This window comes from Marmota marmota, unplaced genomic scaffold, assembly GCF_001458135.2.
Source record: "Marmota marmota marmota unplaced genomic scaffold, marMar, whole genome shotgun sequence".
Taxonomy (NCBI): Eukaryota; Metazoa; Chordata; class Mammalia; order Rodentia; family Sciuridae; genus Marmota; species Marmota marmota.
Window position 1 is genome coordinate 3047469 of NW_026000080.1, and position 19434 is coordinate 3066902.

At 32.9% G+C, this 19434-nt stretch overlaps 1 protein-coding gene across 2 annotated transcripts in view; it reads left to right on the plus strand.

Moving 5' to 3' along the window:
* Col24a1 (collagen type XXIV alpha 1 chain) overlaps positions 1-19434 on the plus strand; it is a 373492-nt gene that overhangs the window by 86468 nt on the left and 267590 nt on the right. For both annotated transcript variants that reach the window (XM_015504738.2, XM_048814986.1), the window contains exons 12-13: positions 5946-5999; positions 9371-9415. In XM_015504738.2, coding sequence (XP_015360224.1) covers positions 5946-5999; positions 9371-9415 — 99 coding nt within the window. The remainder of the gene's footprint in view (positions 1-5945; positions 6000-9370; positions 9416-19434) is intronic.

Sequence of the window (19434 nt, forward strand, 5' to 3'; positions counted from 1 at the left end):
TGTTAACCTTATTGGTTTACCCCTGAATGTAATCTGCCTACTTTCTCTTGTACCTTTTAGTATTTTCTCTTTGTTCTGTATATTGGATATCTTCATAACAATGTGTCTTGGCGTTGGTCTACTGTGATTTTGTATGCTCGGTGTCCTGTATGCATTGACAATTTGTATATCCGTATCCTTTTTTTGTTCTGGAAAGTTTTCTATAATTATTTTATTCAGCAGATTGCTCATTCCCTTGGTTTGAACCTCTATACCTTCCTCTATCCCGATGACTCTTAAGTTTGTTTTTTTTATGTTATCCTATATCTCTTGGATGTTTTACTCGTGATTTTTTACCAGCCTTTCTGAGTTGGCTAGACTCTTTTCAAGATGATATATTTTGTCTTCATTATCTGACATTCTGGCTCCTACTTGCTCCACTCTGTTAGTGATACTCTCATTTGAGTTTTTAATTTGGTTTATAGTTTCCTGCATTTCTAGAATTATTGTTTGATTTTTTTAATAATCTCTGTCTCCTGATAAAGATGCTTATTTGCTTCTTTTATCTGTTTATGTAATTCACTTTCAATGTGTTCTTTCACTGTTTGAATTTGCTGTCTCATATCCTCTTTAAGATTCCATTCCATCTGTCTAAGGTATTCTTTGAGTTCTTTGTTTGGCCATTTTTCTGATGCCTCTAGGTCCTCCTGAATATTTAGGCTGTCCTGCATTGTTTGTACTCCTTTTCTTCCTTGCGTTTTCATGCTGCTCATGTTACTTCTTGTTCTGTTTGACTGCTGAGTTACTGTTTACTCCTATAAATTTATTTGATGCGTCGCCGCCGTTTTCAATGAAGTTATCTCCTCCGCCGCATGCTAATGTCGTCAGTTCTCTGCCATGGTGGTATCCCATGCAAATGGCGACAGTTCGTTCCCTTTACCGGGTGACCAATGCAACGGGTGGGTCCTGACTGGCTCTCCCAAGCCCCGTCTCAATCCTGTGGCCACTGCCTATGAAGGCTCGGTTGGTATTAACCTCCGCAGGTTCAGAAGGGCCGACCAGTTGTTTCAGCGGGATCGTTTAGTGCTGAGTCACAGTGGTTTGTCTGCGGGACGCAGGCAAACAGGAGCTTGAATTCAGCTGATCCGGGCTCGGTGTGTGTTCTGAGATTTCCAGACTGTTCGCCCCAGATCCACGTCAGCTCAGCATTGCCTAATGATCCTGAGCAAACAGCATTTAGATGGTTTACAACTCCCTATGCCCGCGCAGCTGAAGAGGTCAGAGACTTGATCTCTCCGCGCCCACCGCCATGTTCCAAAACTCAGCTTCTTCTCTATATTGATTATTTGAATTTGAGAGTTTCTTTTGTGCATGAGCTAATGTGTGTCTTGTACACATTTGGAGTATATACTGTACTGCTTATTGTTACTGCATTTTCTCATCTTGCTTCAGTGATTCATATAACTTTATAAATTCTTTTTTATACTGCATTATACATTTTTTTCTTAGTGATTTTTTTCTCATTTGTATTGAAAATTCTTGTGTAAGCTGTAATACTTTAAATTGTACTTTTAGGTTTTGACAATCAGCTTCATAGAAATATTTTTCAAATCATATCTACTCTTTTGTATTATTGATTTAAGTATGTAATTAGTCATTTTAGGAAATTGTAATAAAATAATGACCAAGTATCATTTATGTAGAAATTTACACATTATGAAGACATTTCCACAATTTATATTTTATTTTATCTTGAAAATTTGCTCTATGAGAATGCTGATGAAATCTGGAAGGCATTTCACATTTATTTACAAAAGGTCTCAAATGTAGACTTTTGACACAAACTTCAAATCTGGTTAAAAAGACAAAAATCACAGTAATGTACTTATAGGATTATAATATTTTTTTCTTTTAATTTGTTTCCTGTTGCTGGACAATAATACTACATGTTATTCATTGTGAATGAACATTTTTGTGAGTCACATAATATACTATCTTTTTACTGGTAGTTGTTTGACTGCATTTTTGTTTTTAAGAGAATTACTATATTAAATGTAAACATTTAAAACAGACCATAAAATTTTAAACCCTCCTTTGGCATTTTTTTGGGTTATAATATGCAAAGTGCCTCAAATAGTAAAAGTATGTATGACTTCAACTGACCCTCTTATTGGTCCTGCTGGTGACACAAAATTCTCACTCTCTGAATCTACTGTCTTTAATCTAAAAGCAAAAAATACATATTCTTATTGTTTTAGTCAACTTTCTGATATTATAATAAAATACCTGAGATAAGTAACATATGAAGAGGAAAACAGTTTATTTTGTGGATATTTTAGTCCATGATCAGTTGGCCTCATCACTTTGGGCCCATGGTGAGTCTATATATCATGGCAATATATAATGGAATAAAACTACATCATGAGCCAAGAAGCAAAATAGAGAGAAAGGGACCAAGGTCCAACAATCCTCATTCCCTCAGTGACTTGGGGTCCTCTCACTAGGCTCTACCTCTGAAAAGTTCCACTACCTCCTAATAATATCACCCAAGGGACCAAGCCTTAACACATGGACTTTCAGGGACATTTAAGATCAAAACTATACCAGGTTTTTAAAATAGATATTATTTGTTGCATTACACACCTCTAGTTTAGTGGTGGTATTTTGAGAATGACCACAACTTTGTGTGATTTCTTTGGCGGGTACTCATAGCATTATTCCCTTTAAAATATTTAATTATCAGTTTTATATATCAGTTTTTTATATCATTTTTATAGCCTGCATAGGCTATGTTGAACTGAAGTCTGACTTTTCAAATCTATGTTCTCAGTTAGTTATTTAAAAGTTTATGATAGATGCATCCATTAGGATGTCTATTTAATTTATTTATAACCAAAACAAAAGTAAATTAAAATAAAATTTATCTGTTTACAATCAGTCAACTGTAACTGATAATTAAAGCTTACAGATTTTGTCATGAGAATACCAAGTGCTTTTGTGTTCTTATTTTAAAAGAAACATTCCCATTCTCCAGCTGCTTGGCTGTCAAGTAAGCAAATTATAGATGTTTTATTTTATTAAAGTTAAATAGAAAAGAACTAATTTTTTCTTATTTTTTGCTTCTTCATACAATCTGTAGTACGTGAGATAATTTTATGTGTGTTTTTGCCTTATTTTTAAAAAATATTCCTCCTCCTTTGACAACACTCAGCTAGTTCTGTTCCTCAGGAACTAAATCTGTGGTAAAATTTTTATTCCAAGCTACTTAGAAATGATTCCTAAGACATTTTCTGTTTTAATTTTTAAAATTATGGTAAAATAACACAACATAAAATTTGCCATTTTAACCATTTTTAAGTGAACAGTCAAAGGCATAAAATTCATTCACGTTGTTGTGCAGCCACCACCGCTATCCATCTCAGAACTGTTATACTTCCCAAATTGAAATTCTGAACCCATTAATAACTACCCCCACCTCAACCCCAACCCTGGTCTTCTACTTATTCTCTCTAAAAATTTTATTACTTTACATACCTAATGGAAACAGGTGCCTAAATAATATCTGTCCTTTTGACTGTCTTGTTTCACTTAGCATAATGGTCATCAAGGTTCATCTGTGTTATGGCATGTCTCAGAATTGCTTCCTTTTTAAGGCTTAAACACAGTATTTATTCCATTGTATGTATATATCACATTTTGTTTATCTGCTCATCTGTTGATGAACATTTGGGCAGCTTCTGCCTTTGACTATTGTGAATAATGCTAACTGTGTGAATAATGCTGTGAATAATGTATGAGTGTACAAATGACATTTACTTATTTAATCCTCATTGCAGAACATTTACTCTGAAAAGTCATCCATTCTCTAGTTCAGAATAAGTAGGCTGTATGTATAACCTAGCAAAAATGGTCTCCTGTTCCTGCTTCTTTTGTACCTTGTCTTTCCTCTGTATCCTAAAACTATTCTCCTATCTACATTTCATCCTCTCTCAAGTCAGTGATGATTATTCTCTTTGTTTTCTCCTCAGAGCTCTAATCTACCTTCTAGGCTTCAGACATATTTGTCCTTCAAATCTTTTATATCTCTATGGACTCTTTTTATGAGTCCCATGTCTCTAATTTTCTGTTAAGATAATTACACTTATGTTCCAGCATGACCACAAACTCAAAGTGACTAACAAAACTCATCTTTTCTACAAAACCACCTTCCTTGTTTGCTTTTTGTGTTTCTTCAGTGCTTACCATTTGGGGATTAATCCAGCCATAAACCTTAAAGTCATCTTTGCCTTGATCCTTAAAAAGAGATAAGATCTGTTGACCACTGAAATCCAAGTGACTTTTAAAAACTGCATTTTGTTTAGACACAAACCATATCTATTTTTTAATTACTCACAGTATAAATTCCAAATTCTCTGTCATGTATAAAAGACCTTTCCTGATGGACAATTGTTACCTTTTCCAATCTAACCTCTTGTCCACTAACCACATAGAACTAACTAGTTGCAAGTCATTATACATGCTGTGTCATTTCATTCCAGTATATTGACTGATAGCATATTATATTAGCCATACCTTTCCATTTCTTCAAGACTCAGCACAAATGTTGCCTCCTCAATAAAACAACCTTAATTTTCTCTTTAGGCAAAGCTGGCCATTCTGCTTCCATAGTTTTCATTGTGTCTTGCATTTATCATAACACCTGTTACATAATCATGTCACAATTATGATATTATAATTATTTATTTGTATGATACTCTTTTTTGAGAGTAATGATTTTCACATTCTTTTTAAAAATATCTTTATTTTTTAATTTTTATTTTTATGTGGTGCTGAGGATCGAACCCAGTACCTCACATGTGCAAGGGAAGCACTCTACCACTGAGCCACAACCCCAGGCCTCACATTCTTATGTAAAATCCCAGCACCTGGCACACAATAGATGTTAAAATAATGCTAGTTGAATCAGTAATCTAAACACTTAATTCTTCAAACATGGACCATAGAGAGAGCAAGAGCATTCTAACAGGTTTTCCTACAATAAGTGTTTATTTTTCTGGATACATTCTGTGTTAATTAACAGATTAATATTTTAGAAATACTTTTTGACATTAGTGCACAACTCTCACAAAGTCCCTAGCTTCCATTTATCTAAAATATAAAGTCATAAATTTTTATCTTGACATTTAATACTCTTTAATCTAGCTGCAAACTACCTACAGTATACATTATAAAATTGATAAAATAGACTATCTGCTACAGGCATAACTAAGGTATGTTAGAACATAGTATCTTGTGTTGTTATTTATATGTATCCTTTGTTTCTCAAACCACATTAAAAACTTCATGAGGTCAGAATGGGTCCTTGTCTTTTTTGAAGCATTACACACAAAAAATTCAATCAGTTATCATTTATAAACACTGTGTTTATTACCATTAACACAGACCCTCTGATATGTCTCTGCTTATTCTAATTGCTCTTTCTTGGAGCAATCCTCTGCTGTCATCATCCTGTACTTATCAAGATTTTACTTATATTGTAGACCAATCTCAAGTGCCAGCCTCCTTTGAATCCTTCCTTGATTGCCTTACCTCCTTTCATATTATAATGGATCTCTTCTGCCTCTTCTTACAGTCTTTTGATACCTACCTTCTACTTTAAATTTTAGTGTGTATATATATATATATTTTTTTCTCCCTGCCCACCATAAAATTCAGTGGAGGAAAGAATTTGGTCTTTTTATTTTTATTAACTGCCGTGTCTTCAGTTTTCTACATTATTTTAATGTAAAGATTGACCTGTAATTTTTGGAAGAAAAGCAACTGAGAGAAAATTATTTATACTTTAATACCTTTAAATCTTATACTTCTATACTACTATAAGTAAAATTGAAAGTACTTCTGTTTAGAAATCTTAATGGAGTAAATATTGAGATGAAATAATACAAATATTATTTTCATGTTTTAAGGGTTTCATTGGCTCTCCTGGAGAAGCAGGACAAGTTGGACCTGAAGGAGAAAGAGTAAGTTTTCAAATTTTATTTCTAATGCTATTTAGTAATGATGGTGTACAACAGATTATATATATCTTATATATATAAGATAATCTTACTGAGAGAGCATTCAGATTTAAGAAAACCCACCATCACCTGCAAGAATATAATTACATTTTCTTAAACCTTATTGATTTTTATAAGGAAGTAACATTATATGAACATATGTAGATATTTTAAATATGATTTTTTAAAAATACATATTAAAATATCTAATTATGAAATTTTTATAATTTGTTAGTCTTTAATTTGAATATAAGTTGTTAACAAGTATATTTTGTAGTATAATATGTAGTAAAGAATTAAGTCTTAGGAGACATATTTATGTTTAATTTAATCATTGGAGGATTGCTCCAAGAAAGAGCAATTAGAGTTGCTCATGAATAAAGATAGAATATTTGTAAACTGGTCTGTTATACTAAAACCAATCAAGATAGTGAGTTTTGACACTGAAACTTCTTCATATCTAGTTTTCAGGGTTATATTCAGTCCAATTATTTGTATTCCTTCATTTTTACTCTGTGGATTGAAAAAATAAAATTAAATGATATTAGAATATTGTTACAAAATTTTAAACTACAGAATCATATTCAGTAATTAGCTTTTAACTCTATCATGGTAAGAATGCAGTTCAGAACAGAATTTTTATTTCTAGAAAGTTTTTTTTGCAACTGAAAGTAATACAAGTTATTCTTAGCTAAATATATTTTCAAATATATTGTTTTTGAGTGAGTGAATTACCTCACATTTTCTGGTAATTACATGTGCATGCCCTGCATAGAAATAATAATTTTAAGAGTTTAAATATTCTGTAAAGATAATTTGTCCAGTCTTTGGTGAGATGAAATGACAATTTTCCCTTGATCAACATGACAAGTCATTTCTTTCAATGGCGAAAAATATCTTCAGCATAATATTGCAGCTAAGACACTTAAACTTTATGTGATACGACACACTAATAGAAGGTATCTTCCGTTCATTATGCAAAGAATTGAACTACTGCTTCTCCACCCAAAGGAGTATATTCAGTTTACATTTTTAATAATTCTTTTGCTTATGATATAGTCCTTTTCTGATCTTTTTGCAAGGATGTGTTTCTAATAAATGATTTAATGAACAAAAATTGTATGTTCTTGCAAAATGTTGTTATCTTGTATTGAAGGATCTTAAGCCCAGTGTTGACACAGGCCATCACCAGGCACAATACTGTCATCACACTCCCTCGTTTTGTATGAAGACATGTCTCAACACACATAAAGACATTTCATCATATTCTGTCTATCATATACCATGTCCTAATATTATTTGGTTACATCAGAACTCAGTAAGACATAAATGATAGAGCAAACTGCGTGTTTTTATTAAGTAAAACACTTAAGTACGGAAAAGCAGAAAAAAATAGTCTTCTCTGAAAACAGAAAGAAATATCCCTTTTTGGAAATTGGTATTATAAACACACATGTGCACACACATGCCCACCCCCATGCATATGGTATGTGAAATACATATAAACATATGTGTGGAAAATGCTTGTTTGATTTTGTCTGCATTGTTGTTAGCCTTCCTGCTATAATCTAGGAAAATCAACCTTTGAAAACGATAATATCCATTTTTTCCTTAAAAAAAAAAAACTCAATGTGTTTTGTAAAGATACATAAAGTTCTAACAAAATGAGTCTTCTTGTTCACCTATAAACTCTTTTTTGATAATCAATGAGACATGAGTATTCAGGAAACACTTGACTTGAAAGTGAATGAATTATTTAAGCCAATGATATCTTCCAACATATCTGTATGTACGATCAAACCCAAGGACATGGTTATGGTATAAATTTTCTTTTCTTATCCTTTCCTCTCCTTTGAGAAAGGGTCTTGCTCTGTTTCCCAAAGTAGTCTAGAACTCCTAGGCTGGAGCAATCCTCTTGTGTCAGCCTTGGGAATAGCTGGAACTATAGGCATGTGCTGCGTTGCCTGGCTTTAATAGATTTCTTAGTATGAGGCTTATAGGTGACTACATGACTCAGTGATTATATCAGGTAGGATGCTTTAGACAGCATGTAATAGATAACTCCAACAAAAACTGGCTTAAAAATAGGGAAATTCTAATAAGTGACAACAGTAGATGTAAATGTTAAGGCACTATTCCCAAATTTGCAAACAATTCTCCAGGTAAAGATAAAAGCTTTGAAGGTAAAGATAAAAGCTTTATTTCGTACTGGGGCTCAGAGTGCAGAGAACCAAGCAGTTCTGCAACCCTCAACCCCAGCTGAAGGTAGGAATATACTTATAAGGCCTAAAATCACAAAGAAAGGGTGACAGGAGAAGCAATCATAATCACAAAGTACATTTCATACAAATGGAAAATTACAAAAATAGAGTCATATAGTCATATTCTCAGAAATTACATTCTCAGAAAAACAATTTTGCATTAGTCCCATAGAGCAAAGATATTGTGGTCAGGGTGTAAGTAGGTAGGGATGGAGGTGTTTGCTTCTATGCAAGTGGGCTCATGTGGAAAGGAGGCCAACTTCATACAGAGGTATCTGAACAAAATGGGGTAAGTCTGGGCTGATTTTCAGATCAGCCTATAACATAAGACACAATGCAAATACTTTACATGAAGTAATTCCTTTAATTCCCACAAATCCTAAGATGAATATTGTTATTACTCTCATTATAGATGAAGAAAATGAGACATACAGAGAAAGTAAATTGTCTTAAAATATATTCAAGGTAGTAAGAGCAAAGCCAGGATTTGTATTATATGTTCTGGCTCTAAAACCTGACTGCGTAAGGAGTATACTCCACTGCCTCTCACATGACAAGAATTCCATAGTTTAAGTGTGATATAGGTGCAAGATGATCTCGAACATATTGATGCCTTCTCTGCCTTGCCTTTCCTGTTTTGTCATTACACTAGGACCAGTTTCCCATTTAATTGCAAGATTGCCAGTGTAAGGGTTAATTTACCTTTGTTTATATCCATATAAAAATAGGGAGACAGAGGAGTACATCTTTTTTGGGTAGGAAAATAAGATCTTCCTGTTTGTCTGGTTGTACCATTATTGGTAGTGTGCCTACTTCTGAATAAATAACTATCATCAGGGTATGTCGAGATCTCATTTGGAGGTATGGATGGGGTAAATTCCTAAATGCAATCAGGTCTATTTTGAAGAAGGAAAGGGGCTGCTTCAGTTAAATGAATATATTGAAGCATTTCACACTAGTTTACTTGACAATTTATTTCTATCTTTGGCATACTTCATTAATTGATATTTGACAAAAAATATGTAGTATTTAATTCATTCAGCAAATATAAATTTTGACTTTTCTATATTATAGGGCATTCCTGGGATCCGTGGAAAGAAGGGTGTTAAAGGAAGACAGGTAACTTGATTCCTTTTTCTTGAAGTTCAGTATAGAGCAATATAATCTAATTTTGTGTTTTTGTTCTCATTAAAATATGGATACATTTTGCTTTTGTTGTTGTCATGCATAATCCATCTCATTCAAAAAGTTTAATTTTTTTGCTACTTTGTATATCAAGGGGGTACTTAAGAATGTAGAAGAAAATTTAGATATAAAAATAACTCTAAATTTAATACTTCTAAACCCATTTACTATATCAGTGGAGAAACCCTTGTCTCTCTCTCTTTTTTTTTTTTTTTTTTTTTACTAAAAGTTTCTTTGTGGCCTAANTTTTTTTTTTTTTTTTTTTGTCGGTGATGGGGGGTGTCCAGGGATTGAACTCAGGGTCATTTGACCACTGAGACACATCCTTAGCCCCATTTTGTATTTTATTTAGAGATAGGATCCCACTGAGCTCCTTAGCACCTGGCTTTTGCTGAGGCTGGCTTTGAATTTGCCATCCTCCTGCCTCAGCCTCCCAAGCCATGGGGATTACAGGTGTGTGCCATTGCACCCAGCCCCTTTGTCTCCTTTGAAGGAGCTAAAATGTCACAGAAAATGCGTGAACAGCTTGCAACACCAGTGGTAGCACTATTCAACCTATTCCTACACAAAGAGATGTCTTAGAAACTTAACCTCATGTTCTAGAGGTTTCTAAAATGCCTGTTTCAGCTGTTAGTTTAGAGACCGGGTTGCAACAGCTTTTTATATTTCCAGATTAAAAAAAATTAAAGGAGAGTGAATTTACTAGGTAATATAATACTTTCAGAAATGGGAGAAAATTTTGACATACTTGAGTACTGTGCTATTTAAAAGATGAGAAAAGTGTTCCAGACAAGTTGTCCTAGCTAAGTTAGTTGTCCTGGCTCAGGTTGTCCTGGCTAAGTTAGTATAGATAATTATCCACCTGCTTTCCACTGTGCAGTTTTTATTGCCACTTGAATGCATTTTCTAGGGTAAGCTGTCAAAGGCTGCATTGTTTTCTGTAGTTTATGAGGATAAAAATCAAGTTTTTATAACCATATTTTTAGAACTTTGGTATACACCTGAATAAAATTTTAATGGTTATAAAAATGGATATAAGTGTTTTCAAATATAACTTTTAAGGATCCAAATCTATTACAAATGCATATTTTAAAGCAATGACACATTGAAAACTTTAAAGAAAAGTACCAATAAAAGGCCTAGTAATAATTTCATTTGCTATTTTTCCACAGTTTTCTTGGATTCTATTTTTGAATCCTATTAGATAATTTTATAATTCCTTGTTATAATTTGGATTTGAAATGTCTCCCAAAGTTTCATATGTTGACGACTTGGTCCCCCAAATGCAGCCATGTTCAGAAGTGGGGCTTTTGGAAATGATTGGATCATAATGGCTATGATCTCATCAATAGGTTAATTCATTTGTGGGTTCATAATTAAATAGATTATTGGGTGGTAGTGGAAATTGTAGGAGGTGGGGCTCAGTTAGAGGAAGTAGGTTAGAGGGCATGCCCTTGAAGGGTATATCTTATTTCTGACCTCTTTCTTTCTCTCTGTCATTCTCTTTCCACTTTCTAGCTGCCATGATGTGAGCAGCTTCACCATATCCTCTCTACCAGAATGCTCTGCCTCACCACAGGCCCATAGCAATGGAGAAAGATGATCATGATTGAAACCATGAGCCAAAATAAAATCTTTCTTCCCCTTAGATGTTTTTCTCAGGTATTTTGTCATAGTAAGAAACAGGTATAAAAAATGGCAGCTATGTATAACCTATCTATGATAATCTATAATATTTAAATCATTTTACATGTTATCCTTGGAGCTTTGTAATATTCCTTAAAGATAGAGTATGTGGGAAAATGAGGTTCAGAGATATTAAAAGATTTTCTCACATTCACATAGTTAAAAATGTTCAATCAAGAATTGAGCATAGCTCCTCTGAATGTTAATCCAGAATCCTTCCCCTAACTGCTTAGATATTTTTGCTTTCTGTCCTCTGCTCATACTATTTAGAAGAGTCATGAATTATTTTTTATGGTATTTGGACAAAATATGATACAACTATTTTAAAATTTCACTTTGAGGATTTTAATATGTTAGAGATAAACTTAACCAAACTATCAAGAATACAAAACAAGTCAAACATTTTGTTTTCCTGCTTATGCAATCAACTTAAAAGTTGGTCTTGTAACAATTATGAAAGTATTGTCATCATTAGCATCATCACCACTGTTTTTATTCACAAGCACTATTCTAAATATTTTATATGCTATCTTTTAAAAATTACACTCAAATATGTTGGTATGTTCTTTACAATTTAGTCTATGTATGATATATAAATTTATATTACATATAAAATCTTCCTCGACAGAAATACCTCTCTTCTTATTACATATAAAATTCCTAATATAAATAAGAGGATCTGGGCCTTTTCAAATTGACATTAGATCAATCTTACCTTTTTTATTCTTTTTCTATCCATTCTGTGTCTTCTAAGTTTTTCCATCCTCTTCCTATCAAATCATGCCATTAATTTAAAAAAAAAACTAAGAAAATCATTTATAATAATTTTAAATTACTTCTAGTACTTAAATCCTACCTTCCTTATTGTAATTAAAGTATATACAATCTTAAGATGAACCAATCTGCAATAGGGAATTGTAGACATTTGAGTAAATCAAATATTTTTGCAAAGCCCCAGTTATATATCACTTAGGTAGTCACCAATTTCATTTACTAATGACTTGGTCTTATGTATATATTAACTTGATCAGCAATGTATAGGCAACTCTAGTTTCCTATTACATAATGAATTATAAAATCTTCCAAGAAAATGTATAGATAACTTCAGGTTTCTTACTTCATAGGGAATTATAAAATTATCCAGTAGGACTCTATTGAATTCAAAAAGAGAGCTCCAGAAAGCGATGGGAAAATAGCGAATGAAATGATTGCTGGTCTCTTTCTTCAATAGTATCTTATGTAACCTGGCACCATAGCACATGCCTGTAATACCAGCAGCTCCGGAGGCTGAGACAGGAGGATTGTGAGTTCAAAACCAGCCTTAGCAAAAGCAAGGCACTAAGCAGCTCAGTGAGACCCTGTCTCTAAAGAAAATACAAAATAGGGCTAGGGATGTGGCTCAATGATCAAGTGCCTCTGAGTTCAATCCCTGGCATCACACCCGCAAAATAGAACCTACGTTGCAAAATTTGCAAAATTTTTTTTGAATTAAGATACATGTATTTGTAATTGATTAAGATTCATAGAAAAACACATGTATCCCATTTTTCCTAACTAATGTTTATATAGAGAATCTGGTACTATATGCTATATGTACATGTACATGTGTGCTGTATGTACTTTTATCTTATTTTTATCACAAATGATTTGGCCATATTTATAAGGAAATTTTGAGAACTTAAGAGTAAGATACAGTTACAGCCACATAGCCACAAGTTAATTATGGCAAATATGATCTCAAAAACTATTGCAGAATACTATCCTATGTATTAATATTCCCCCTTATAAATGTTTTTGATACTGAGATTGAATACAGGGATGCTCTATCACTGAGCTACATTCCCACACCTTTTAATTTTATTTTATTGATTCTTTTTAGTTATGCATAACAGTAGAATTCGTTTTGATATAATTATACAAGTATGGAATATATTCTATTCTAATTAGGTCTTCATTCTTATAGATGTACACAATGGTGGGATTCACTATGGTGTACTCATGAAAGTACGTAGGAAAATCATTTCAAATTCATTCTACTGTCTTTCCTTTTCCTATTTTCCTCCCTTCTCTTCATTGCCCTTTGTCTAGTCTACACAATATTTATTCTTCCCTTCTCCCCGCTTATTGTAAGGTTAGCATCCACATATCAGCAAAAACATTCTATCTGGCTTTGGGCTCTGGCTTATTTCACTTAGTATGTCATCTCCAGATCCATCCATTTACTTGCAACTGTCATGAAGTTATTCTTCTTTATGGCTGAATAATGCTCAATTGTGTGTATAATATATATAACATTGTTGTTATCCATTCATCTGTTGATGGGCATCTAGGTTGATCCCATAGCTAGCTATTGTGAATTGTGCTGCTGTAAACATCAATATAGCTGTGTCACTGTAGTATGCTGATTTTAACTCCTTTGGATATATATTAAGGAGTGGGATAGCTGGGTCAAAAGGTGGCTTTATTCCAATTTTTTGAGGAATCTCCATACTGTTTTCTATAGCAGTTGCACCAATTTCCAGTCCTACCCAAAATATATGAATGAACCTTTTTCCTGCATCCTTGCCAACATTTATTGTTACTTGTATTCTTGATCACTGCCATTCTTATCGGAGTGAGATGAAATCTCACTGTAGTTTTGGTTTGCAAATTTATCTAATTGCTAGAGACATTTAACATTTTTTCATATATTTGCTTGTTAATCATTTGTCTTTCTTCTGTGAAATGCCTGTTCAGTTCCTTTATCTGTTTATTGCTTGAGTTATTTGTGGTTTTTGGCATTAAGTTGTTTGAGTTCTTTATAAATCCTAGAGATTAATGCTGTATTTATTTGAGGTACAGGTGGCAAAGATTTTCTCCCATTCTGTAGGCTGTCTCTTCATGCTCTTAATTGTTTCCTTTTGACAATATTAATTCTTCCTATCCAGGAACATGGGGCAAGGGTCTTTCTATCTTTTAAGGTCTTCCTCAATTTCTTTATTTAGTGTTCTGTAATTTTTATTGTAAGGTCCTTCACCTCTTTTGTTAAATTGATTCCCAAGGTTTTTGTTTGTTTGTTTTGTTTTGAGGCTTTTGTGAATGGGATGTTTTTCCTAATTTCTCTTTCAGCTGATTCATCATTGGTGTATAGGAGCACAATTGATTTATTTGTATTAATTTTGTATCCTACTACTTTGCTGAATTCATTTCATGTTCTAGAAATTTTCTAGTGGAGTTTTTCGATCTTCTAAATATAGAATCATTGTTCTCAGCAAACAGAAATAGTTTGAACTCTTCTTTTCCTATTCATAGTCCTTTAATTTCATTCTTTTGCCTAATTACTCTGACTAGAATTTCAAAGACAATATTGAATAGAAGCAGTGAAAGAGGCCATCCCTATCTTGTTTCTGTTTTTAGAAGGAACACTTTCAGTCTTTTTCCATTTAGAATGATGTTTTCCTTGGGTTTGTTGTATATAGTTTTTTACAAGGTTGAGGTATGTTCCTTCAATCTCTGTGTTTTCTAGTGTTTAAAACATGAATGGTTGCTATATTTTGTGAAATGCTTTTTCTGCATCTATTGAGATAATCATGCAATTCTTGTCTGTTTATGTGATGAATTATGTTTATTGGTTTTCTTATATTGAACCAACTTCACATTCCTGGGATGAAACCCAGTTGATCATGGTGCACTATTCTTAATGTGTTTTTGTATGCAATTTGCCAGTATTTTATGAAGACGTTTTGCATCTTCATCAAGGATATTGATCTGAATTTTTCTTTCTTTGATGCGTCTTTGTCTGATTTTGGTCAGGGTGATACAAGCTTCATAGAATATGTTTGAAAGGGTTCCCTTCTTTTTATTTCATGGAATACTTTGAGGAGGATTGGTGTTAGTCCTTTAAAGGTCTAGTAGAATTATTCTGAGAATCCTTCTAGTCCTGGACTTTTCTTTGTTGATAAGTTTTTGATAGCTGCTTCACTTTCCTTATGTGAAATTTTTGTTTAAAATTTCTATGCCCTTCTGTTTCAATTTGGGTGGGTTGTAACTTTCTAGGATTTAGTAGTACTTTCAAGCATATTGGAATATAATTTTTCAAAACAGTTTCTGATTATCCTCTGTATTTCAGTAGTCTCTGTGGTGATATTTCTTTTTTCATCACAGGTTTTAACAATTCGAGTTTTTTCTTTCTTTATTTTAGTTAGCTTGGCTAACGGTTTATCAATTTTGTTAATTCTTTAAAAGAACCAACTTTTTGTTTTGTTGATTTAAAATTTTTTTCGACTTCAATTTCATTGATTTTGGCTCTGATATTAATTATTTCCTGTCTTCTACTGATTGGATGTTGGTTGTTCTTCTTTTTCTAGGCCTTGAAGTGTAATGTTAGATTATTTATTTGGTATCTTTCTATTCTTTTAATGAATGAGCTCAATGCTATTAACTTTCCTCTTAGAACCACCTTCATAGTGTCCCAGAAATTTTGATATCTTGTATACATCTCTTCTCATTTGCTTCAAAATATTTTTTTTTATTTTACTCCTGATAACTTCTGCTCTCCATTCATCATTCTGTAGTGAATCATTTAGCCTCCAGGTATTAGTGTAATACCTATTTTTTATCTTATTATTGATTTCTAATTTCATTCCATTATGATCTGATAGAATGCTTGGTATTATATGTGTGTGTGTGTGTGTGTATGTGTGTGTGTGTGTGTGTGTGTGTGTGTATTTGCTAAGAGTTGCTTGTGGCCTACTATCTGGTCTATTTTAGAAAACATTCTATGTGCTGCTGAGAAGAAAATGTATTCAGTCATTGATGGATGAAATACTCTATATATGTCTGTTAAGTCTAAATTATTAATTGTATTTTTTTTTTAGTTCTGCAGCTTCCATATTAAGTTTTTGTTTGGAAGATCTGCCCATTGATGAGAGAGGTGTGATAAAGTCACTCAGTATTATTGTGTTGTGGTCTGTTTGATTCTTGATATTGAGAAAGATTTGTTTGATGTATGTAGATGCTTTATTGTTTGGATGCTTCATTAACATTCAGGATTATTATTTCCTGTTGTTGTATGGTTCCCTTAAGCAGTATGAAGTGGTCTTCTAAGTTTCTTCCGATTAATTTCCGCTTGAAGTCAACTTTTATCTGATATGAGATTAGAAACTCCTGCTTGTTACAAGATCCATGAGTGATATGTTTTTTCCTATCCTTTCACCTTCAGTCTGTGGATTTCTTTGCTTATGAGATAAGTCACCTGGAGACAGTGTATGGTTGGGTCTTGTTTTTTAATCCAGTCTGCCAGCCTTTGTTTTTTTATTGATGAATTGAGTCCATTAACATTCAGTGTTATTATTATAAGATGATATTTATTTCCTATCATTTTGATTTATTTCTTGTTTTTAAGTTTAATTAGATTTCCCTTTAGTTGACTATTTTTTTTCAGTGTACTTTCTCCTTCTTGTGGTTTTCATTTTTAATTTCCATTTCTTCATGAAATATTTTTTTTTAAATTTTTTAATTCTAACTAGTTATACATGACAGTAGAATGAATTTTGACACATCATATATAAATGGAGAATAACTTCTCATTCTTCTAGTTGTACATGATGTAGAATCACACTGATCATGTAATCATGTATGTACATAGGGTAATAATGTCCGATTAATTCTACCATCCTTCCTACCTACATACCCCCTCCCCTCCCTTCACTCCCCTCTGCCTAATCCAAAGTACCTCTGTTCTTCATCTGCATATCAGAGAAAACATTAGGCCTTTGGTTTTGGGGATTGGCTCATTTTGCCTAGAAAGATATTATCCATCTCCAACTATTTGCTGGCAAATACCATCATTTCATTCTTCTTTAAGGATGAGTAATATTCCATTGTTTATATATACTACAATTTCTTTATCCATTCATTCATCTATTGAATAGCATCTAGGTTGGTTCCATCGTTTGGTTATTATGAATTGAGCTGCTGTAAACATTCATGTGGCCATGTTACTATAGTATGCAATTATTAGCATCCTGTAGGTATAAACTGAGGAATGGAATAGCTGGGTCAAATGGTGGTTTTATTCCAAGTTTTCTAAGGAATTTCTATACTGCTTTCCATAGTGGTTGCATCAATTTTCAGTCCCACCAGGAATGTATGAGTGGACCTTTTTCCCACATCCTCACCAACATTTATTTTACTTGTATTGATAATTGCCATTCTGACTGGAGTGAGAGGAAATCTTAGAGTAGTTTTGATTTGCGTTTCTCTAATTGCTAGAGATGTTGAACTTTTTTAATATATTTTTTCATCGATTGTATGTGAAATCTGTTCAGGTCCTTGGCCCATTTATTGATTAGGTTATTTGTTTTTTCAATGTTAAGGTTTTTGAGTCCTTTATATATCCTGGAGATTAGTGCTGTGTTTGAGGTGCATGTGGTAAAGATTTTTTCCCATTCTGTATGTTCTTGATTGTTTCCTTTGCTGAGAGGAAGCTTTGTAGTTTGACTCCATCCCATATATTGATTGTTGATTTTACTTCTTGCACTTTAGGAGTCTTGTTAAGGAATTCAGTTCCTAAGTTGACATGGTAAAGATTTGAGCCTACTTTTTCTTCTGTTAGGTACAGGGATCTCTGTTCTGGGCCTAAGTTTTGATTCACATTGAGTTGAGTTTTGTGCAGCTAGTTGAGTTTATTTTGTAGTACAAACTTTTTAGTTGTGAATTCTTCTAACTCTTATTATCATGGAGGATTTTTGTTTTATCTTTAATTCTGAAGCTTAATTTTTTTGGATATAACATTCTTGCTTGGCATCCATTTTTTTCCAGAGCTGGTTTATATTATTCCAAGACCTCTTAGTTTTTAGGGTCTGGTTTGAGAAATCAGCTGAAATTCAGGGGTTAACCTCTGAATGTGACCTGTCATTTTTCTCTAGGAGCTTTTAAAATTCTGTCCTCCTTCTCTATATTAGGCATTTTCATAATAATATATGTTGGTGTGGGTCTGTTGTAATTTTATATAATGGGAGCCCTGCATGCCTCCAGTATTTGATTTTCAATTTCATTCTTAAGGTTTGGGAAATTTTCTGGTATTATTTCATTGAAAAGATTGTACATTCCTTTAGTTTTTACTTCAGAACCTTCATCTATCCCTATGAAACTTAAATTTGGCATTTTCAGGTTATCCTATATTTCTTGAAAATTCTGTTCATGGTCTCTTTACATCTTTTCTTCATGATCAACTTTATTTTCAAGATTATATGCTTTGTCTTCAATGCCAAAAACTCTGTCTTCCAAGTAATATAGTCTATTGGTGATATTTTCTATTGAATTTTTAATTTGGATTATTGATTTCTTCATTTTGAGGATTTCTGATTGATTCCTCTTCAGGATCTCTGTCTCTATATTGAAGTAATCTTTCATTTCTTGTATTTTATCTTTGATTTTATACTTACATCATATTTTACCTCATGGATAGGCTTACCTATGAACTTTCTAAACTCATTCTCTAACATTTCCTTCACTGTGATGTCAGTGGAGTCTGTTCTTGAGGCATACTGGGATGGTTAGGGATGCTTTTCTATATTGTTTGTGTGTCTACCCATCTATCTGAATGGATCTGAAGGAGCAGAGCTTTTACCCTACAAACCTGTAGTGACCTGTTGGTCTCTAGTACCTCATAAATTAGAGGAAGCCAAATAATAGCGATGACCTATGTAAATAATATATAACAATAAACTAAGTACTTGATTCCTATTATGACATATATAATGTTAATTGACACAATAAATAGAATTGGTGGAATCAGCAATTTCTGTCAGTAATAACAGTAAGTGATCATGTATTGTGTCTGGCATAAAATCAAACATTTTATTTAAATTATATTTGATTTCCACAGTATTAATTATTATTATAGCATTAGTGGTGTGCTCTGGCATTATATAAATCAATTAATGCTGAAAGATTTCAAGAGTAGAGTTAATTAAGAGGAAAGATGAAGAGAAAGAGCTGGAAAGGGTTCACAGTTTCAATAGGTGAATGTGGGAGGTGCAAAAGTGAGTAGGATGTGATAGAGGAGCAAGGAGAAAAAATAGAAGTAAAAAATTAAAATAAGAGTGAAAGAACAATAGAATTTGTCTTTTAGCAAGAGAAAAGGGATAAAGAGAAACAAGGGGAACAGAATAGTACAGAAGACAATACAAAAAAAATCGAAATAATCAAAAACTTTAACTCTCAACAGACAGAGCAAAGAAAAATAACTACCTTCAGAAAATGCTAGAAATAAGAAAATAGAA